At 37.5% G+C, this 24,304-nt stretch overlaps 1 protein-coding gene across 1 annotated transcript; it reads left to right on the top strand.

Annotated features, from left to right (window-relative positions):
• Positions 1 to 1,622: 1,622 nt before the first annotated feature.
• Positions 1,623 to 23,865, top strand: LOC106880223 (zinc finger HIT domain-containing protein 1). Its single transcript, XM_014930085.3, has 6 exons — positions 1,623 to 2,511; positions 7,520 to 7,696; positions 13,670 to 13,752; positions 15,129 to 15,217; positions 20,922 to 21,002; positions 23,469 to 23,865. Exons 1-6 carry the CDS (start codon positions 2,469 to 2,471, stop codon positions 23,488 to 23,490), a joined length of 495 nt encoding a protein of 164 aa, XP_014785571.1. The 5' UTR covers positions 1,623 to 2,468; the 3' UTR covers positions 23,491 to 23,865.
• The last annotated feature ends 439 nt before the right edge of the window (positions 23,866 to 24,304 follow it).

Below are 24,304 nucleotides of genomic sequence, written 5' to 3' on the forward strand. Positions count from 1 at the left end.
TAATTTTATAGTTCCAGTGATGGCTTGGCTTTTTAGTCTTCAAATTAGCTTTTTCCTTTCCGGTTTACAGAAGCCTAATTTGTCAAGACTGATGTTTAGGCAGTGGGTTACATATCCCAGGGCCCTAATAATTACAGGTACAAACCTGAACTTGTAATCTGGATAGAGTAACTGCAGATTTCTCAATAGTTCAGCATAGATGTTCTCCTTTTCACTGATCTTCAGCTTTATGTTAACATTCGCTGGGCAGCTAATTTCCACAACTGTGTACAGTTTCTCTTCTCTATCCCAAATGTATGGATGTATGTATTTGTGCAGATTTGTATGTTTCGTTTTATCTATGCATTCTCATGCATAGACATGCTCATGTATATTTAAATGATATACTTCTGGAAAATTTTGCACAAAAATTTTCCAGCGATGGATTGGACATGTAGTCTTTGAATTAACTTTCTCCTTTCTGGAGTATGTATGTATGTGTAATGGTTGTTGTTAAGGTGTTGGTTGCTAGTGTGCAAGATGGAAGAAAAAGAGTGATCGAAGTTTTTAAGAAAATACTTATATAGATGTGTGTGTATATATATATATATATATATATTTATTTTGTATGTGTATTTCGTGTGCAAGATTCTTGATGTGGATATGTGTGTTGAAAGAAATACAATTAAACCTTGGGAGAGGCATTATGCCAGTAATTCAAAATAAATGGAAGTGGAGAGACAAGTTACTGAAGAGATTGCAAGAGTGCAATGAAATAATTTAACAAAAAACTATATAAATTAATAAAGGACTGAACCAGTGCGTGTGTTTATTACCGGCATAATGCCTCTCCCAAGGTTTAATTGTATATATATATATATATATATATATATATATATATATATATATAATACATATATAGATGTGTGTATATATGCATGTGCATATATATCGATGTATATATAATGCGAATATAGATGTGTAGATATATATATATACATACATGTACATTTATCTATATCTATCTATCAATATATGTATACATAATCTTTTTACTCAGGGACTAGTAGACCTGACAACATTCAGTATTCGGTGTGCATTCAAAGCAATGATTATGAAACCGGTATGCTTTTGAATCTCTTTAACAACTCATAATAATGACTTTTAATACTTTTATTCCTACCTCAGTTCATCTAATTGTATATATCTATCGTTACTTTTCATAAAAAGCCTTTACTTTTTTTGATTTCCAATGTGCATTTTCGCTTATTTTTCTTCTTACTTTCCCCTTACATTTCAACGTGTAGTTTCTATTTTGTTTTTGTAACATATTTCTATTATATATATCTATATCTATATATATATATATATATATATATTCATACATCTATGTATATATACATACGTATAATATATAAACTATACTTACATACATATATACATCCATCCATACATACATACATACACATACATAACTTCTCTCTCTCTCTCTCTCTCTTACACATACACACACACCAGCACCATTGTTCTCTCTGTCTCTTTCGCTTTTACGCCGACTTCAAAAGAAGACCCCCCCCCCCCCATATGTAAAAAAAAAAAAAAAATTTTTACGGAAAGCGACGATCTTGTTCAGAAACATAAACAAATGTACGTGGTGTATTTTGACATTTATAGTACTTATGTCGAATGTTTGCCAAAGCGAGGGACCTCTGGAAGTTGTCCATAGGTCCTGGGCCGAAGGTCCTTCGATGCAGGTTGGCAAGCTGACTTTCATCGAAACCTAGAGTCTCCCCCAGGCCGTCATCACACTTGCCGTCTATCAGCCCTCTATAGTACGCCGAGGTGGTATCCCGTCCGCCGGCATTACTCGTTCGGGAGAGAAGCATGGGCGCCTGTCGACACTGCTTGCCAAGCTCCCAGCCTTGGTCTACGCCTGATCCAACTTTCCAGTTTACCAAAAGAGGTGAACCTGGGAAATATCTCGTCAACGAACGGAGACCACACACGCTCACCATACAGGTAGAGCCAGAGATGCCTCAACCTCAGCGCAGGCCTGCACATCTTTAATCACAATTGTAAAATTAGCTAAACATATGACAGGGGAAACAACTCTTAACTAATTGTAAATATGTAAATACATTTTCACAGCCATGAAATTTCTTTTGACTATTATTTTTCTTATATTTATTCATAGATTATTCAAATTTTATAATCAATTCTTGAAAAGAACCAAGCACAGTTACCTAAGAAAAGAGGGTAATTTTCTTTTTAACAAAGATGTTTCCACCAAACTAAGTAACTTTTTTGACACTGGGATTATATTGCCTGGAAATTATTTCTAAGGAGTATTCATTCTCAGCTTCACCGCCGCCATTACTATTTTTGTATTTTTGTAAACTTCGAAGAAATACTCAAATTTTAATTAAAAATATTAAAAATTATACAACTTTATTTGGATTTTTTGAATTTGCTAAAGAGAAACAAGCGAAATGGCTTTTCCCAAAAAATCATCAGGAGAAAAAAAGGAATCCGGTTAGTAATTATATTTAATTATAATTATTTTATATTCTTTGTTTACTTTTGTAAATTATGTTCTATTCACGAAATTATTGCAAATACTTACATTATGGTTCAAACCGACATATCGATAGTTCATTTAATCGTTCTAGTACTTTACTGGTTCGTTATTTCATCGAGAATTTTAAAAATAGAATAGACTTAGGCATGGTTCGAACTCAGAACGTGACTCAGTCTAAGACATTTAGTGCGTCCGCTCTACTTATTTTGGCATGTTCTTTTATAAGTGTGTGTTTGCAATGAAACCATTACAGAAAAACAACTAAAAACTAGTCTCGCTTTACAAAATCATTTATAGGTATATTATTAAAAATATTCTCGAGTATAGTGGCTCTATATGGAATCCGCAAAGGAAAGTAGCAGCAATCCCGAATCAATTCAAAGAAAACCTTAGATGCGTGCATATTTTGACAGAGAAGAGGCTGGTGGGCTCGCAGAGACAAAAAATTGAGTGCTCTAATAATTGACCACGAACAAATATATAGGGAAAACTTGGCACATGAAACCAGAACTATTGTTTTAAGGGATACGGTAAATTAGGAGATCATTTTTTAAAAGTCACATGCTAATGGTAATACACAACTTTCAAAACCAACCACTTACTAAAGGCAACATATAACTAAAACAGACTTTTATTGTATTCCCCTGTGGCTTCCAGACTTATTCTGAAACCCACATCTATATTCTCATTAAATTATTTTTAAAAAACAGACACCTTATCTTGCGGAACCCCAAAGTTTTTTTTCCACGGACCCCTAAGGATTTCTTAGAACCCACTTTGGGAAATATTGCTATGGAACAGGAAACTTTGCCCTGATTGAGTACAACTCACTCTTGCCCGCAGCCGACAACTGAGGAGTTCAAACTGCATAATGGATAGAAGACACGTACAAATGACTAAGATAGTTCTTTCACGTTTCCTAAATGAAAACTAATTTATAATCAAAAACTTTGAAAGTCTTCTCTGACACCTTATCATTCAGTTCTAGCTCCACCCACATCCTCTCTTTTTAAACGTGAGAAGTCATGTTACACCTCTTCAACAAAAAAAACCACTTCTGCTCTGGCCCTTTTTCTCTCATACTATACTGCTCTCTGCTCCTTATTCTCCTAGAATAAAGTTCCATCTCACTTGAAGTTCATAGTTTTGCAAACTGCATGGCAACCTAAATAATGGTACATTCCACAGTATTCTGTATGTTGTGGAGGGGAAAATCAGAAGTGCTTTTCTCATAATAATTTTTTAACATTTTGACATTTGAGTGTGTTTGGGCTTCTAGTTTTTACAAAGTCACCTGTGCCACTGTGTGACTTTTTCATATGATGATCTCCTGATGCTGTAGAATACAAAATTTGTGCCATTGCGGAGGGGAACAGAAAATTTCCTTTTTCTAAAGCTTTGATTTTATTTTTAAATTCTCTGAATCTTGAAACAATATACAGAAACTTATTGAATGCTGAATTACAATATTTTATGTTTGTCAAAAAGATAACAGAAAGAAATTCCATTCTTTCAGGTTTTCTGAGTGGGACGGTAACTTTTAAGACAGTATACGGTTGCAGAGGTGAAAATGTGTCCACTTCAGTAACTTATAAATCAAACATTTATACTGCAATTGTATCAACAATATACTTTAATTTCCATATTTATTTCAATTGTACTAAGTTTTCATAAATTTCCACAAAGTTTGAAGCAAATCTACATTTAGCTTTAAAATGGGAATCTAGAAAATAAATATATAGAAATGAGCATTAATTAAAATGAAAATATTATAAATATTTATTTAAGAACACTCAATCTAAACTTTTTGTGCACATGAAGGAGTTATTATATTGACCAAATGCATGTATTACATACTCTAGCTCCTTTTCAGTTTTGTCAAACTTGCTCTAAAAAAGGCATAGTTATTAAATATAAAAATTATGAATAATTATATCATGCCGGTGGCACGTAAAAAGCACCATCTGATCATGGTCGATGCCAGCTCCTCTGGCCCCTGTGTCGGTGGCACATAAAAAGCACCCACTACACTCTTGGAGTGGTTGGCGTTAGGAAGGGCATCCAGCTGTAGAAACGCTGCCAGATCAGATTGGGACCTGGTGCAGTCTCCTGGCTTCCCAGACCCCAGTCGAACTGTCCAACCCATGCCAGCATGGAAAAAAGACGTTAAACGATGATGATGATGATGATGAATAAATATATAATTGTATACAAAGTCTTGACTGTTTACAAAAATCACTCATCATCAAATTTCAAATCAAAAGGGTAAGTTTTGTCTTTTAAGCCAGAATATTTTTAAAATCATTAAAAACACACTCAGGACAAAGGTCTCTTTGAAAACAAATACTTTTACAGTGGTTTTTTATGAGAAGAGCAGATGCTTTCTTGATGTTTTCCAGCTCAACAACTGTAAAAGACCCAGTGCCAACCAGCTGAATAGGACCATAGATTACATTATATTTATGACAAGTGTTAATATCATCCCTTCTGAGCCAGTTAAAGGTGTTGATACCAGCATCAACAGATCTATGAAGAAACTTGAACTTAATCATACAACCAGAGACATGTTCTAAGGCCCTGCCAATGTAGAATTGGTGAAGACAGTCAACAGCATAGTACTGCTCTACATGCACTGTGATACCATTGGGAGAACCTGGCACTACAGGAACTGCTGGTGCAGTTGGGGTTGATCTAGTTTCCTCAAGTGTTGGTGACAGTGAATTCTGTGCATGGTTCTTGGACTTTGAATTGGAAATTCTTGGCATTGATGATTTAGCCAGCATCAGCTTTTGCATGAGTATTTGGGATTGCCCTGCAATCAGTCCATCTTTGCTCCAACTTCTCTGAGTGGCTATTGATAGATGATTGTGGAATGAAAAGCATATGAATTTTTTGGCACACTTTCTTGGTCACACAATAGAACTCTTTTGCATTTGTCACAACCTCTTTATCTTGCTAAATCAATCGCCAAACTGCACATCTGACTTCACCAACACCATCCACAGGTCCCTTTCCATGTAATCTCAAAAAATGATCATGAAGCTTCTGCACCAAAGTCATGCTCATGATAAAGCAAGTTCGCCAGGATGTACTTGTTTTTGAACCGAGAGCCAGCAGTTGGTGTGTTTATGTCCCTATAACTTAGCAGTTTGGCAAAAGTGACCAATAGAATAAATACCAGGCTGGGGTCAATTCAATTAAAAATTCTTCAAGGCAATGCCCAAGCATGGCTACAGTCTAATGACTGAAACAAGTAAAAAGAGATGAGTAATTTTGAAGATAATTACAGGATAATAATAACAACTGAGAGCTATTGATAATGGCTGTGTCGAAAGCCCAGACACTGCTTTTCATGCTTCATTTCATCAGAAACAACTACATATGATGCATGCTCAAGTTCACCTTCTTTGCCCTTGAAGTAAGCCATGGCAGTGAAGAGAGTGACCATGTCACTGGATCAATGAGCTGTCATCACTTCTTTCTGGTGTTTCAGTTGAAAATTTTCTGAAAAATCTTCTTGAATGATCACAACACCAGTTTTCAGGTTTTCTTTCAGGAACTTGAGCTCTGCAAACTGCCGCTTAATGTCATAAATGTATCTGCTGAACAGCTGTAGTAGCACCACAAGATCTTCTTTTGCCTCAGCAATCGTGCATTCTTGCAACTGCTTTCTCACTCGCTTATCTTTGCCAGTCACCCACTGATAATAAGACACCATGGAACCTTCATTAGCATCAGCAAACACTTCATCTACTGGCTCAGTAACTCCACATTTTTGACATTCTCTGTCTACACAACACATCTGCTCAAGACTGAAGACTGTTTGCATTAGGACTTCACACTTTTTCTGCAACAGACTTCCCCTCCGCAACAAAAATATACTTAATGTACCTTGGACAGAGCAAAAGACCATCTAGCCATTTTGAAAACATCATTGAGTAGCTCTGGCCTAAAAACAGAGGTTCTGAAATGCAAGTTCTGAATTGGCCATTTGTGCAAGAACTAACAAAACTTAAAGGCCTTAAAATGTTGTGGAGGGGAAAAATCATTTATTGGACAAGTAACGCTGCTGTTTCTCTGAAGCAGATTTAAGTTTTCAATATTACTGAATATTTGTTCCCTTGTGGAGTTCATGTTCCAGTACTTTTAACCAGTTAAGGTTTTTTCTATTTCTCTCAACCAGAAAAAAAAAAAACATTTTCCCCTCAGCAATGGCCAAAATTAGAAATTATGAAAATTATGATACTTTGTGCATAAGCAACAGAAGACCGAGAATCATTTTCTCCATTTTCACAAACTATGACTATTATTCAAAAAAATTAATAAGAAATTTTTTTCCAAATAAACAAACTTTATTTTTGATTTTTGCATAAATAAAATTCTGTGGAATGGCCCTAATGCTGGCAGCATGAAAAAAAAGCACCCAGTATATGCTGTATAGTGTTTAGTGTTAGGAAGGGTATCCAACCATCGAAACCATGCCAATGTAGACATTGGAGCACAGTCCTTGGACCCATTGGATCCTCTTAAACTATCCGGTCCGTGCCAGCATGGAACATGGATGTAAAAATGATGACAATGATGAGTTGACTGACCTATTGTCAAATATGTTCCAGCCAGGACTATCTCACCTTTAATTTCAAACTGTTTATGTAGGACTCCTCATCATTATCGCTTAACGTCCACCTTCCATGCTGTCATGGGTGGCATGGTTTGACAAGGATCTGGCCAGGCAGAAGCCTGCACCAGACTTCTGCAACTGTTTTGGCAGGATTTTTACAGTTAGATGCCCTTCTTAACACCAACCACTCAGCAGAGTGGACTACAATATCTAATGTGTCAAGGGATGGTTTAAGATGTTAGTCAAGGTTTTTACTCTGTGTGACCAGAAGATGGTAAAGCTTTCAATGATCACAAAATAATTGTTTGATTTCTGTTGTGTTATCTTCACCCAAACTATAGGTCGAATCCGTGAAGCTGACAAGAAACGGATTCTTGATGACGCTGCTCGTAAACGACGAGCAAGGAAAGCCTTGGAGGCCCTTGAATCTGACAACTTCCAAGCTGATCCACATGCTGATTTGAAAATGAGTAAGAAGGCACCCAAATTTGAAGAATACATGGATATTATGAATTCTGGTTGGTATTCTTTTTATTATTATTATTATTATTATTATTATTATTATTTTTATTATTATTATTATTGCCTTTGCACAGCTTCTAATGCTGGAGATGTACTACAGTGTCAGCTGTTCACTACCAGTGAACTAAGGTAACACCTTTTATTTTTTGAGCATCTTCCCGAGTATTCGAGCGGTTCCAAGCAGTGCTGTTTTCTGCAAGTGCTCCACTTTTATGATTTTATTTACATGGCTATGTGGTAAGAAGCTTGCTTCTCAACCACATGGTTCTGGTTACAGCCCTTATTTGTTCCCCGTGCTTCTCAAGATTTTTACTCACAGTTCCCAGGGCTCCGACAATTATTGGTACTACTGCTACCTTTTTCATCGACCACAACTGCTTAACTTCCCAAGCTAACCTGTCATATCTCTCAACTTTTCTTTCTTCCTTATCACATACCTTGTTGTCAGCTCGGAATGCTATGTCTATGATCCAGCATAGTTTATTTTCTTTCTCAATTAAGACTATGTCCGGCTTCCTATTCTCTATCTCATGGTCGCACTGAATCATAAAATCCCATAGGATCTTTGCATTTCCATTTTCGATGATGTCTTCAGGTTTGTGGTTGTACTAATTTTTTGCTGTCAATTCCATACGTGTTGCAAAGTGTCCAATGGACAAGCCTGGCTATATTGTCATGACGCCTTGTTGTTGTTCTTGTTGCTGCTGTTGCTGCTGTTGTTGTTGTTGCTGCTGCTGCTGCTGCTGTTGTTGTTAATAATGATAATAATAATATTTGACTTTCACAGTGTGGAAACCTTGTTTTTCTTCTCTTTGCAAGACATAATTTATTCAAGCATTACTTTGTAAAAGAAACTATAATTACCTAAGGAAGACCTGCTCTCAGTACCTGGGGTAGGCAATAAAAAAAAAAATGGTTTGTATTACAAACTTTTATGATTTTATTTACATGGCTATGTGGTAAGAAGCTTGCTTCTCAACCACATGGTTCTGGGTTCACTCCCATTGTGTGACATTTGGGCAAGTGTTTTCCACTATTGCCTTGGGCTAACCAAAGTCTTATGTGTAGATTTGGTAGATGGAAACTGAAAGAAGCCCGTTTTATGTATGTGTGTCTGTGTTTGTCTCCCCCATCACTCCTTGACAACTAGTGTTGGTGTGTTTATGTCCTCGTAACTTAGTGGTATGGCAAAAGTGACCAATAGAATAAATACCAGGCTGTGGTTGATTCATTCAATTAAAAATTCTTCAAGGCAGTACCAAAGCATGGCTTCAGTCTAATGAATGAAACAAGTAAAAGAAGATAAGTAATTTTGAAGATGCTGACAGGAGTAACAACAACAGCAAAAGAGATGATTACATAAATTCAAATACTGTGATCCATTCATACAGTAGAATATGTATATATATGTGTGTGTGTGTGTATATATAACGTCCGCTTTCCATGCTGGCATGGGTTGGACAGTTTAACTGGGGACTGGTGAGCCAGATGGCTGCACCAGGCTCCAATCTGATCTGGCAGAGATTCTACAGCTGGATGCTCTTCCTAATGCCAACCACTCCGAGAGTGTAGTGGGTGCTTTTATGCACCACCAGCACGAGGGCCAGTCAGGCACTACTGGCAACAGCCACGTTCAAATGGTGTTTTTACGTGTCACCTGCACAGGAGCCAGTCCAGCGGCACTGGCAACGCCCTCGCTCGAGTGTTGTTTTCCACGTACCACCAGCACAAGTGCCAATAAGGTTACACTGGTAACGATCACACTCGAATGGTGCTTTTTATATGCCACCAGCACAGAGGCCAGTCAGTGGCCCTGGTAACGATCACACTAGGATGGTGCTCTTAGCGCTCCACTAGCACGGATGCCAGTCATGCGGCACTGTCATCGAATTTCATTTCGATTTCACTTGCCTCAACAGGTCTTCACAAGCAGAGTTTAGTGTCCAATGAAAGAAAGATACGCCTAAGGGAGCTGGTTACACCACTGGCATAGGCCACATGTTATGGTCTCACTTGGCTTGCCGGGTCTTCTCAAGCACAGCATATTTCCAAATGTCTTGGTCACTAGTCATTACCTCAGTGAGGCCTAATGTTTGAAGGTCATGTTTCACCACCTCATCCCAGGTCTTCCCGGGTCTACCTCTTCCACAGGTTCCCTCAAATGCTAGGGTGTGGCACTTTTTCACACAGCTATCCTCATCCATTCTCACCACATGTCTATACCAGCGCAATCGTCTCTCTTGCACACCACATCTGATGCTTCTTAGGTCCAACTTTTCTCTCAAGGCACTTATACTCTGTTGAGTATGCACACTGACATTACACATCCAGCGGAGCATACTGGCTTTGTTCCTTGCAAGCTTACACATGTCCTCAGCAGTCACGGCCCATGTTTCACTGCCATGTAGCATGGCGGTTCGTACACATGTGTCATACAGTCTGCCTTTTACTCTGAGTGAGAGGCTCTTTGCCACCAGCAGTGGTAGGAGTTCTCTGAACTTTGCCCAGGCTATTCTTATTCTAGCAGCTACACTTTCAGAGCACCCACCCGGCTACTAACTTGGTCACCTAGGTAACGGAAGTTATTAACTACTTGTAGTTTTTCTCCCTGGAATGAGATAGAGGTTGTTCTCTGCACATTTTCAGTGTTTATAGCCCCTGAGCATTTACCACATACAAAAACTATCTTCCCGGTTAGCCTTCCTTTGATATAGCTGCACCTCTTATGTGTCCATAGCTTACACTGGGTACATCTTATAGAGTTTCTACCTACGCCTTTTCTCCAGATCGAGCAGGGCCATCTACCTGAAGGGGTTTGTGGTTTGACTGCCTTTCTACTTATTAGGACTCTAAGGCCCTTCGATTCTAACCCTTGCTTCCACACCTGAAACTTCTCTAGTTCTGATACTGACTTGGCAATTAGAGCAAGATCATCCACATAGAGGAGCTCCCAGGGGCATCCTGTCTTGAATTCCTGTGTTATTGCCTGGAGGACTATGATAAATAGGAGGGGGCTGAGGACTGAACCTTGGTAGACCCCTACCTCTACCCAGAATTCTTCACTGTACTCGTTGCCTCACCTTACTGACAGCGTCCCTGTACATGGCTCGCACATCTCTCACTAACCATTCTTCTATCCATAGTTTCCTCATTGACCACTAGATGAGGGATCGGGGGACCCTGTCAAAGGCTTTCTCCATGTCAACGAAAGCCAGGTACAGAGGTTTATCCTTGGCTAGGTATTTCTCCTGCAGCTGTCTTACCAGAAATATAGCATCAGTGGTGCTTTTCGCAGGCACGAACCCAAACTGCATCACGTCTAAACTGACCTGCTCCCTGAGTAGTTGGGCTTTGACCCTCTCCGTGACTTTCATTACCTGATCTAACAACTTGATACCCCTGTAATTATTTGTATCTAAAGCATCACCTTTGTAACAGTTGACTATGGTGCTGCTACACCAGTCATTGGGTATGACTCCTTCGTGTATCACCTGGTTAACTATACGGGTGACTAGGCTATACTGACACTGCCAGATATTTTGAGCATCCCTGCAGTGATTCCTGAAGGGCCAGGGGCTTTCCCTGTCTTCATACTCTTAATAGCTTTATCTACCATGGTACTGTCAACTCGAATCGCTGGTCCCTCTGTTGGGACGACATTCGGCAGACTCTCTTTCTCCCATTCATTCTCTTTATTGAGCAACCTTTCATAGTGGCATCTCCAAACCTCTTTCTTTGCAGCCTTGTTTAGTGCAAGTGAACCATCATCCATGCAGACACATTTCTCTCTTACAACATCACGATTCTCTCTCACACACTGTCTTGCAACATGAAATACCTGAAGTCTTTGATCTACATGGCGCAGAATATTGACAAATTTTTTGTTATCTGCTTCCCCTCTGGCTAAATAAACCGGTCTCCTAGCTTCCCTTCTGGCAGTCTGATACAATTCCCTGCTACCTCCATTCTTCCAATTATTTTTATATACAGTAAATTAATTTTGGTTAGTTTATATTAAAATTAAAGTTAATTATATTGTATTTATAATTTCAGTTTAACTTAAAACTTCGTTTAAATTGTATTTTAAACAAAAGATTTGTTAAGATAAGCTTTGCATTTAATATTTCTGTTAGTTTATATTCTAATAAACATAAAGTTAATAATGTCACGCTTATAATTATATATAAGAGCTGGCTACACCAGCAGAGGTAGGAGGTCTCTGAACTTTGCCCAGGCTATTCTTATTCTAGCAACTACACTTTCAGAGCACCCTCCCCCACTACTAACCTGGTCACTTAGATAGCGGAAGCTATCTCCCTGGAATGTGGCAGAAGTTGTTTTCTGCATATTTACAGTGTTTATAGCTCCTGAACATCTACTACATACAAAAACTAACTTCCTAGTTAACCTTCCTTTGATATTGTTGCACCTCTTATGTGTCCATAGCTTGCACTGGGTGCATCTTATAGAGTTTCTACCTACACCTTTTCTACAGATCGAGCAGGGCCATCGACCTGAAGGTGTTTGTGATTTTTCGACCTTCCTACTTATTAGGACTTTGGTTTTAGCTAGGTTGATTCTAAGGCCCTTTGATTCTAGTCCTTGCTTCCACACCTGAAACTTCTCTTCTAGTTCTGATAGTGACTCAGCAATTAGTGCAAGGTCATCAACATAGAGGAGCTCCCAGGGGCATCCTGTCTTGAATTCCTCTGTTATAGCCTGGACAACTATGATAAATAGGAGGGGGCTGAGGACAGAACCTTGGTGGACCCCTACCTCTACCCGGAATTCTTCACTGTACTCATTGCCAACCCTCACCTTACTGACAGTGTCTCTGAACATAGCTCGCACAGCTCTCACTAACCATTCTTCTATCCCTAGTTTCCTCATTGACCACCAGATGAGGGGTCAGGGGACCTTGTCAAAGGCTTTCTCCATGTCAACGAAAGCCAGGTACAGAGGTTTATCCTTGGCTAGGTATTTCTCCTGAAGCTGTCTTACCAGAAATATAGCATCAGTGATGCTTTTCCCAATATATATATCTATATATATATCCCCATATATATATATCCCCATATATATATATATCCCCATATATATATATATATATATCCCCATATATATATATCCCCATATATATATATCCCCATATATATATATATATATATATATATATCCATATATATGTATCCATATCATCATCATCGTTTAACGTCCGCTTTCCATGCTAGCATGGGTTGGATGATTTGACTGAGGACTGGCGAGCCAGAAGGCTGCACCACGCTCCAATCTGATCTGGCAGGGTTTCTACAGCTGGATGCCCTTCCTAACGCCAACCACTCCGAGAGTGTAGTGGGTGCTTTTACGTGCCACCAGCACGAGGGACAGTCATACGGTACTGGCAACGACCTCACTCGAATGATTTTCTAACGTGCCACCAGCACGAGGGACAGTCATACGGTACTGGCAACGACCTCACTCGAATGATTTTCTAACGTGCCACCAGCACAAGTGCTAGAAGTGCTGGTAACGATTACGCTCAAATGGTGCTATTTACAGGCCACTAGCATAGAAGCCAGACAGCTGCTCTGGCAATGAACACACTCTGGCAGTGCTGTTAGTGCTCCACTGGCGTGGTGCCAGTCATCGAGTATGGTTCAATTACGATTTCACTGGCCCCCAACAGGTCTTCACAAGCAGAGTTTAGTGTCCAATGAAGGAGAGGTTGGCATGGGTGCCAGTCGTCAGATTCTGTTCGATTTCGATTTCAAATTCCAAATTCACTTGCCTCAACAGGTCTTCGCAAGCAGAGTTTTTAATGTCATATATATATATATATATATATATGTATATGTATATATATGTATATATATGTATGTATATATATGTATATATATGTATATATATATATATATATATATATATATATATATATATATATATCCATATATCGTTACTGTTGTTTGCAGGAATTGGACGGAAGAAAAAGAAGAACAAAGTGGAGCAACTGAAAAGATGCAAAAAATCTTTCAATGCATTGTTGGAAGAAGAGGTAAGAAGTCTTCTATTGTTTCTAGTTAACCCTTTCATTACTGACTTCTATTTCTGTCCAAGCCACTATTAGGGGTAATTTTGAAAGGGGATAAAAAATAAAAACATTTACCATCTATTTCCTGTACCATGGTTTCAAGCTATCTTCAGCAAATAAAATAATTTGCTAGGCGCAGCTATCATCAGCAGGAAAGCCAAGATTAACATATAAATACGAGGCAATATTTGCTGCTGATAAAAAACTGCACTTGCGCAGTGGATTTATAAAATTATAACATGTAAGCACGAGGCATGTTCTGTATTGCCTCGTATATATATGTTAATCTTGGCTTTCCTGCTGATGATTGGCGCAAACGCCTAGCAAATTATTTTATTTGCTGAAGATAGCTTGAAACCATGGTATAGGAAATAAATGGTAAATGTTTTTATTTTCATTCCCTTCCAAAATTACCCCTAACAGTGGTTTAGATTTTAACTACTTCTTCTAGTGGGTTAGATGCCCTATTATGGCCATTTCTTATGTGTTTAAATGTACACTGTATTTATATGGATGATATATATATTATGTATTTATATGAATAATATATATATATATATATATATATATATATATATATATATCATCGTCATCATCGTGATGACTTGCGACTGTGACCTTCGACTGTGACCTTTGACTGTGACCGTGAGAAGACCCGGCAAGCCAAGTGAGACCAAAATCCAAGGCCTCTGCCAGGGATGTAGCCAGCCCACTTACACGTAACATTCCTTCATTGGAAACTAAACTCTGCTTGCGAAGACATGGTGAGGCAAGTGAAATCGAAATGGAACTATATTTGTAGGCACACTAAACTCGGCTTGCGAAGACTTGTTGGGGCAAGCAAAAGCGAAATCGTGATGGCTCCTGTACCAGTGGAGCACTAAGAGCACTGTTCGAGCGCGATCGTTGCCAGTGCCGATGGACTGGCTCTTGTGCGGGTGGCACATAAAATACACCATTTCGAGTGTGGACGTCGACAGTACCACCTAACTGGCACGTAAAAGCACCCACTACACTCTCAGAGTGGTTGGCGTTAGGAAGGGCATCCAGCTGTAGAAACTCTGTCAAATCAGATTGGAGTCTGGTGCAGCCATCTGGTTCACCAGTCCTCAGTCAAATCGTCCAACCCATACTAGCATGGAAAGCGGACGTTAAATGACGACGATGATGATGATGATGATGATGTATACATATGTATATATATATGATACAAGAAGAATAACAACCCGTATATGAATATCTTTCTACTGCTTTATCAGTGATTTATAAAAATATATTAAATTATTTACTGAAATTCATTTTGCCAGTTATCTATAATCTATGTTTTTCCTTTTCTCTAGCAACTGGCCATTAAAAAGACACCAAATTACTTCTCTGCCGTGGTTCCACCATCAAAATTTCCAGAAAAGCATTTCTGTGCCATTTGTGGATATCCTTTTACCTGCTGTGTTATTCTTTTAGCTTTGTCTTTTATTCCTTTCAGTCACTTAACTGTGTCTGGATTTTTTTTTAAGCTTAATACTTATTCTACTGGTCTCTTTTGCTGAACCACTAAGTTACAGCAACATAAACATACCAACACTAATTATCAAGCAGTGGTGGGGGACAAACACACACACACACACACACATTTGGTTAATGAGAGACAGAAGATGGAAGATATGACAATCTTTATTAATCACTACAATTGTTTTGACACATCTAGCATTGATCCCTCATGGGTAGGATACTTAACTGGTTCAGGAGCATCTAACAGTACAGATGTGTCTCTTTGGGTGATAAATAGACATAACTCGTTAAAATAACAGTTCTGCAATGTATCTTCTCATTTTGTGTAAAGGAAAGCAGCAAATTAAAGGATATATCTTTATTTATATAGAAGATCAATAATAAAATCACAGATACAAAAAAGAAACGAACATGCAATACAGTAATAAAAGTATTAAATATAACCATTAACAGATATGGATGTATAAACACCCTTGTGCAGGTTGTATGGCGCCTGTACACGTGCTCATACAAGCATCCATAAAGATGTAAGCATAGACACACATGGTGTGGTGCACATATGTTCACATAGTTAGTTAAATAGCTACTTGGTGTTTATAAGAATGGGGAGATTAAACCTAAATTTAATTCATCTTTACCTTAAGGTGAATTATGTCAACAGTTACTCAAATTCATTTCCACTGCATTGTGCAAAAGTGCATTTATATGCATGGAAGCATCTTGAGAATCCTTCAGAAATTGTATTAATGATTTTCTCATTGGTCCACGGAATAGACAGGGGTTCCTCAGAGCAGAGACAGTATCTCTTGGAAATGGTATTATATGGTATTGCATGCCTTACTATGAACCAAGTTATGTTATATTTAATTTTATCTTCCTTAAGTCATCACAAAATTTGCCAAAGATGTTGAATGTCTCTTATTGATTTTCTTGAAGCTGGTGGCATGGTTGCAATATTGATTCTTAAATGAATCAGCCATTGCTCCAGTGTAAACATACAGCCCTCCCTTTGTGTGCACAGTACATTTGTGTACAAGATTTGTACTCATACATATATATTATGACAGGCTTCTTTCAACCTGGGGCTATAGTAGGAGACACTTGCCCAAGGTTCAACACAGTGGGACTGAACCTAGAATCATATGGTTCAGAAGGAAGCTTCTTACGACACAGCCACGCCTGCACCTTATATAATCATTATTTAGTTATCCCTAACTATTACTCTTCCATTAACCCCATTCTCCTCAACAAAGTTCTTATTTTAGCTATGAAATATGCATAACTATTTGGGCGAGATATAGGTACCATATTAGTGGCTAGGGAAAGGATTATTGAATAAGAGATTAAATACTGGGCTGTGTAAAGTAGATCTAACAACTTTGATATAACTACGGGATCACATGACTCAGCACAAGTTACAGATCTAGCAGGTATTTACACATTACACTATCAATAAGGAATTCCCAGAAATAGTAGGATAGTTTTTATAGGGAATACACTCTATTCACTCTCCATATATGGTAATGTATTATTGTAAAAAGATAAGAAGAAAACTTGGAAAATTCTTTAAACATATAGGACTTTTTTATTTCTTTAGAGCTTGACTGTGAAGCAGTGAACTATCTGGACATAACATTGGACCTTGAACTTGGAGTTTGAGTTTATCATTTGCATGATGTCTGGTATATAAGTATATGATACACACACACACACATACATATGTATGTGTGTATGTATATATTTGTGTGTGTGTGTGTATGTTGTAGGGAATTAGTAATAATAGTACACCCCTCTCATGTGGGGAATGGAATAACCTAGTCACTATAAGTAAAGAGAAGTACATGAAGTACCAGAGTATATAGTAGGCAGTCAGAGATAACGTGTCTTTACTGGTTTTACTAAGTTTACAGTATACCGAGGTGGGCATTATAACAATCCAATATTGTAAGGAATGAGGATTTAAATAACTCACAAGGAATTAATAAACTCGACGAGTAAAGTTAATAGAAACTTGAAGAGGAGTTAATAAATTCACAAAGTTGGTGTACGAATTTTACGAAAAATTTTAGAAGTATAGAAAATTGTCAGCAGGTGTTCTGAATGACCAGCAATTCCTGGTAGTGAATCTATAAAGTTGGTGAAAGTTCTAAACCAATGATTACAAGTCTTGTCAGCATTTGTGGAGTTTAGGTCGGCATTCAATCTGTCTGCTTTCAAGTATCTTTCCATATATGATATCCTTCCCAATTCATACTCATCTTTTCATTAATCTTGTTCTCTATAGATTATTCAACAACTTCTTCAAGATTTTGAAATTATCTTTTTTGATTGTTATGAATGACTAGTAATTCTTGGCTCAAAGAAACTAATTTCCAATCATAGTCCAAAACAATAAAGTATCATATAGTGCTGTCCGTGATATTTTCGATTAAACATATGTTATTCAAAATGGCCATTCTCTCTCCCTGATTATCAAATGTGCATGCCCTTTATGTCAAAGGAAATCACTGAAATCTTAGCACAATTTATATAAAAGCAGGTGTGCTTGAGTTGCAGAAACAGCAACAACAGCAGAAATAACTGCAAGAGCAACAACAACAACAAATGATATTAAGCAACAAATGCTGCAATTACTGAAGTCATCAGGAAAGTCAGAAAAAGTGTTCTCGACAGACTACGCCACAAATTCCATAACAGAGTTCAAATATGAACCTGATGAAGGAGTTACCTTTGAGACATACTACAGAAAATATGAGCAAATCTTCAATAAAGAATGTAAAGGTTGGGATGACAAGATGGAAACACGTTTGTGCTTAAGAAAACTGGTGGCAGCAGAACATGAGCATTACTCTCAAGAAAACCTGGCATAAACTTTAATGACAATAGATATATATATTGTGTAAAATTTTTAGTGAAAAAAGCTCATTGATCAACACATATTGGAAGTGTCTGAAAATAGAAAAACACAATGACAAAGACTACATTACATATGCTGGTAGAGTTAACAGGGAATGCAAGAAGTTTAAACTGGAGGAATTAACATCATAAATGCCTGATTTTTACACAGGGACTTACTGCCAAAAAGAACGCAGAAGTTAGAACTAGAACTCGCAAAGTTGAAACAAAACCAGGTTGTAACCCTACAACAAGTGTCTGAAGAATGTGAAAGAATAGTCAAATTAAGACAATACACAGAAGAAATTGAACATAAAGATTGTTTCCAAGTAAAGCAAGTGCAAAATAGTCAGAATAGAGACAAAGTGTTTTCTAAAAACACAACGAAAATCAGGAAATAAACCCATGTTTTGCAAGTGGCAATATACACCTGAGGAAAAATTGTCCATTTAAAAAAAGTGGAGTCCGTTCATTGTGGTAATATAGGACATATAAAGACGCACTGTAGAATAAAGATGGTAAAATGGCAGAACAAAGGAAAAAGAATAAATAGTATGTCATTGGAAGAAATTGGAAATATAACAATAAGAAAATTCGTAAAGGTGAAAATCAGAAATACAAGTGTTGAAATGCAATTGGACACTGGTAGTGACATCACTATTATAAATGAAAAATACTTGGAAATATGTCAGTAAGTCAAAATTAAATTGTTAAAGGTAGCATATGGTGTTACAGGAAAAAGATTATATTTTTTCACTGAATTCATATGCAATGTAACATTTTGAGGTTAAACAAAAAAAGCAAAGATATATGTATTAAAATATTTACTTAATCTATTTGGCACAGAGTAGATGGAGCTATTCAAATTGTGGGATATATTTCTGTGGGGAAATATAGTTGGGTCAGTCAAAGGTTCAAATGAAGCCGAAGGACTGAAACAAAAAATTAAAAAATTATTTTCAGATGTTTTTTCGGAAGAACTGGGTTGTTGTACAAAAACAAAAGCTAAGATTGTTGTAAAACAAGATGCAACATCAGTTTTTAGACTAAAACAGAATGTACCATTTGATCAGGTTAACAAAGAACTTGAAAGACTGGAAAGTCTTGATATAATTGTAAAGACAGACCACACAGACTGGGCAGCACCGACAGTTTACGTGAAAAAGAAGAATAACAAACTAAGAGTCTGTGCAGATTCTTCAACTGGGTTGAATGATTGTCTAGTTGCACATAACTACCCATTGCCCATTCTGGAGGAAGTGTTTGCAAAATTGAATGGAGGGAAATTCTTCTCTAACTTAAACCTCTCAGAGGCATATCTACAGATACAAGAAGAATGTGCTCATTTATTAACAATTAACACACGCCATGGCTTATTTAAATTTAAGCAGCTTCTCTTTGGTGTAAAAGTGGCTCCTGCCATATTTCAGTAAGTAATGGACGCAATGCTGAGTGATTGTGATTTCGCTATCATCTATCTAGACGATATTTTGATAAAGAGTGAAACGGAAGAAAAAAAAACATATGGAACATGTTAAGAGTATTTGAGAAAATAAGAAAATGCAGGTTCAAGTTAACAGAGGGAAAATGTCAGTTCTTGTTGAATAAAATCAAATACTTAGGACAAGTAATTGACAAAAACTGTAGAAAACTGGATGCATCAAGAGCAACAGCGATAAAGAATATGCCCACACCAAAAAATGTAACTATGCTGCAAGCATTCTTGGGTTTGGTAAACTATTACCAAATTTACATTCCAAACATACATAATGTAAGGGCCCCACTCAATGATCTGTTGAAAAAGAATACAGAATGGTGTTGGATGAATAAGTGCCAGAAGACATTCAAGGAATTGAAAAGTATTTTAACTTTGGACCTATTACTGACACATTTTGATCCAAAGTTGGATACTCTACTGGCTACAGATGCAAGCGAGTATGGTGTAGGAGCCATACTCCTGCACAAATACGACAATGGCAGTAAAAAAGCTATAGCTCATGTGTCAAGATCATTATTGCCAGCTGAAAAGAATTATAGTCGGATAGAAAAAGAAGCATTGGCAATCATATTTGGTGTCAAGAAGTTCCATTCAGTAACAATAATAGATTTAAATTATCCTCGACAATTTTTAGTTTTACCAATTTTGAATATATCACTCCTGTTTAAAACTTCTTACCTACTTGACTGTTGCATTTCTAGCTTTGCCTTGAAGGAAGCTTTACTCCTTGGACTCATGTTTTTGTGCGCAACAATGTTATTAAACCTCCGTTAACAACACCATATGCAGGTCCTTTCCATTTTCTTACACGCATGGATAAATTTTTTACTATAGACCTTAATGGTCGTAAAGACACTATATCAGTGGATAGACTAGAAAAGGCCTTCATAGAGAAAACTGTCTCTGTTCCCACTGCAGACGACACACACAGCCAGCACACCCACCTTCACATTTCATGACTACAATTGGGATTGATCAGGTACCGGACAAGGATTCTGGATTATTTTTCCAGTTTTTTTACTTAAATGTTGAGAGTAGTCCAGTTCGTTTTTAGTATTCTTGTTTGTGAGAGCAGTCGAGTTTATTTCAGATATTCTCATTTTAAAAATCATCTCTGGCTAATCGTTGAGGTTTGCACTCTCTGAGTGCTCTTGCTGTTGTTGTTGTTATTATTATTATTATGTGTCAATCATTTACATATGTATCACTCAAGCACCTTAACAGTTATAACATTTCCATCTAATTATAAGTGTGTATCTTGTGGTGCACGCTACTGTTGTACAAAGTGTCTTGGAACACATCAAGATACACGGTGAGTTTCAGCATTTTACTTTCTTATTTCTGTATTCCTCTCTCTTTCGTTATATATGTGTTTATGTGTGTGTTCATTCACCATCATCATCATCGTTTAACATCCACTTTCCATGGACAGTTTGACAGGAACTGGCCAGGCAGAAGACTGCACAGACTTCTGTGTCTGTTTTGGCATGGTTTTAATGGCTGGATGCCCTTCCTAACACCACCCATCTTGCAGAGTGGACCGAGTGCTTTTTCTGTGGCACCAGCCCAGGCTTATATGTCCACCAGACTGATAAGTGATTAGGTGTCTGGCTGGTTTTCTGAAGTTAGTGTTGCAGATCATGAGATCTTTTGCATCACAGAATTCCAGTAGCCTTGTTCCCTCCTCATTCCTAGGACCAAAGCCAATACCATCATACACACCATAGGATCCATGAGAATGCTGCCCCATGTGTCCATTAAAATCACCAGCCACAATAACATCTCTGTCATTTCTTGTTGAGGTAGCATGCAGAAGGACCTCGTAAAATTGGTCCTCAGCCAACTCAGACTGTGGAGCATAGGCAGAAATAAATGTAACTCTTAATTTATCTATGACGAGTCTCAGCTTGATAGCCCTATTACATACTCTGACTACCTCAATTACCTTATCTACCCACTTTTCTGCTAAGAGTATGCCTACCCACTGCATTATTTCTGCCTACAGAAGAATTTGAACCTTTGTTTCTTACCTGCGAGAAATCTAGCAGAGGCTCCCATCCATCTTCTTACATACCACGCGCACTAACATGGCAATGCTCCAGCATTTCAATAATCTCACCTGACCCTCCTTTCATTGTGCCAACATTGATGATAGCAGCCCTAAAACTGTATACTTGGGAGTGACAGTTGCTGTGGAACATTTGTCAGCACCTGAAAAGAAGATCAGTGCAAATGCTCAGATCTATGCTACTTGCCAGGTAGCATAGAACTTTGGTACTTCCTCAATCCCATACAACATCCAGATTAAGGGCTAATGAGGATAGAAGTAAAGAGGTCATGAAAGTAGGGCATGCAGGTTGACCAGGAAGAAAGGTGGGGTGGCCACATAACATGGTATAAATTTTATGCTTATATATATATTTAAGACCTGTCAAGCCAAGTGAAATTGTAGTCGTCTCCAATGCTGGTGTCATGTAACTGGCACTTGTGTGGGTGGCACGTATAAAGCACTTTTCGAGCATTAGGCCTCATAGAGGCAAAGTAGCCAATGCCGGTGGCACATGAAAAGCACCTTTCGAGTGTTAGGCCTCATGGAGGCAATGACAAATGACTGAAACCTTTGGCATTATGCCATGCTTGACAAGAAAACCTATCAAGCCAAGTAAAATTGCAATCATGGCAGATACTGGTGTCACGCAAATGGCACCTGTGCCGGTGGAATATAAAAGCACTCTTGGAGTGATTGGCATTAGGAAGGTCATCCAGCCATAGAAACCATGCCAAATCAGACTGGAGTCTGGTGCAGCTTTCCAGCTTGTCAGCCCTGGTCAAACTGGTTAAATGATGATGATATGTATGTACACGTTACACACACACACATACATACATACATATATATATATATATATATATATATATATATATGCACACACACACACACATATACAGTCCACGTAAATGTACACTTAGATGTGTATAAGTAGCTAAGGAAGCAAGCCATGTATGTTTAGATTAAAATGGTGGAGGTGGTGGTTTGTAATGGGTTTGTGAAAATTGACTGTGCTCAGAGCCTACACAAAAAAATAATAATAGTTCCTAATTATTATTTGCTAAACAGACTTACAATAAATTGTAATATTTAATTATTATTAATACAATATTTATACACATGTACAGCATATTTATTGTATAAACATATAAGCAATGAGGAGGATCACTAAACTACATGGTCTTAGCAAGTGGGATGTTGATGGGAGAGAGGAAATTTAAGGTATAGATCGAGTTACATTTGAATAAAATAAGAACTTAGCTGTTGTTTTGTGAACAGGCTATAGGCCAAAGTGAATGATAATAACAAACTATTCTTCAAATAGTTAAAATACTGTCATGGGTTAGGTGAATACTAATTCATCTTTCCATCATTTTACTAAATCGTCTTCCCATCATCTTTGAGGCCTCTGAGTAGTCTTTTCCAATCTCTTGGATACCTCTCTGCAACTTTGTGTTTTCACCTGTTGTCTGACAATAGAGAGTTAGGGGAGTCTTCAGTCTTGCTAAGGGTAACCTCTCTAGTGCTGGGTGGGTGGGTGAAAATCTAATTGAGTACTATGTATACATCTAAGACTATGGCAGCTGAAGGTGATCAAAGAGTAAACCAATCAAAATGAAGAGGTGTAAATATTTGTAAAATATACATTCTAAAGATGAAGTTAATTAAAAGTTTGATGGGAAATTATTATTGAACTTGTAATTTAATTTTATTTTCTTACTCATTTAGATGCCTAAAATATACTGCATGATGAGCTGATGATGAAGTTCAGAAGGAGCCATATTTAAAGGTGTCATTTGAAGCCACTGGAGTAAAATGTAACAGAATATGACCAACAGATACACAGTCCATTCCATTTGCCTGCACACATCAGATGAAGAAAAAAAAGAGGAATAAACAACAGAATTGGTGATTTTTATTACAAGCTACTTTTGCTGTTTTAAATGTGATGAAAATATCAGGCAAAACAGCAAAATATAACATTGTTGCTGTTTCATACTAAACTCAATTAGTGATGAGGAAGTGATGAGAAACAGTTTTTTAATCTAAAGTTGGAATCTATCTGACATTGTAAATAACAGCTTTCTTTTTTGTTTTTCAATAAACCAAATAATCTTAAAAGATTCTCAATGACTTCAGTACTTGATGTTATTTTAACCCTTTAGCATTCAGATTATCCTGTCAAATGTAATGCTTATTTATTCATATTGTTTGGAATTAGTCATGCATTACCTTGTAACTTAGAGTTATTTTTTATTTATTCCATTTGTCTTCACAGGGCAGAAAACCCAAATGTCAAAAGGAATGTAAAAACTACAGGATATCAGCTCTCTCTTTCTCACACACACACACACACACATAAACACAAACACATATGTATGTTGTCTCAGCATGTCTTCATATTGACACCTTTTGAGCAAAAAAACAAGATGACATCAGGAAGGGAATCCTTTCATAGAATAATTTCTAAAGAAATCTTGTCCAGTCTACACCAGGATGGAAAAGCCTACTCAAAAATTGATGTTTACTCTCTCTCACACACACACACACACAGAAGTTCACAC

Source organism: Octopus bimaculoides, chromosome 25 (assembly GCF_046866305.1).
Source record: "Octopus bimaculoides isolate indiv1 chromosome 25, ASM4686630v1, whole genome shotgun sequence".
NCBI lineage: Eukaryota > Metazoa > Mollusca > Cephalopoda > Octopoda > Octopodidae > Octopus > Octopus bimaculoides.

Bases quoted from the DNA above. Each gene is read 5' to 3' on its own strand.
- LOC106880223 (XM_014930085.3), top strand. From the start codon at position 2,469: ATGGCTTTTCCCAAAAAATCATCAGGAGAAAAAAAGGAATCCG. The intron at 2,512-7,519 runs GTTAGTAATTAT...CCCAAACTATAG, and splicing joins AGGAGAAAAAAAGGAATCCG to GTCGAATCCGTGAAGCTGAC. The intron at 21,003-23,468 runs GTGAGTTTCAGC...TTACTCATTTAG, and splicing joins GGAACACATCAAGATACACG to ATGCCTAAAATATACTGCAT.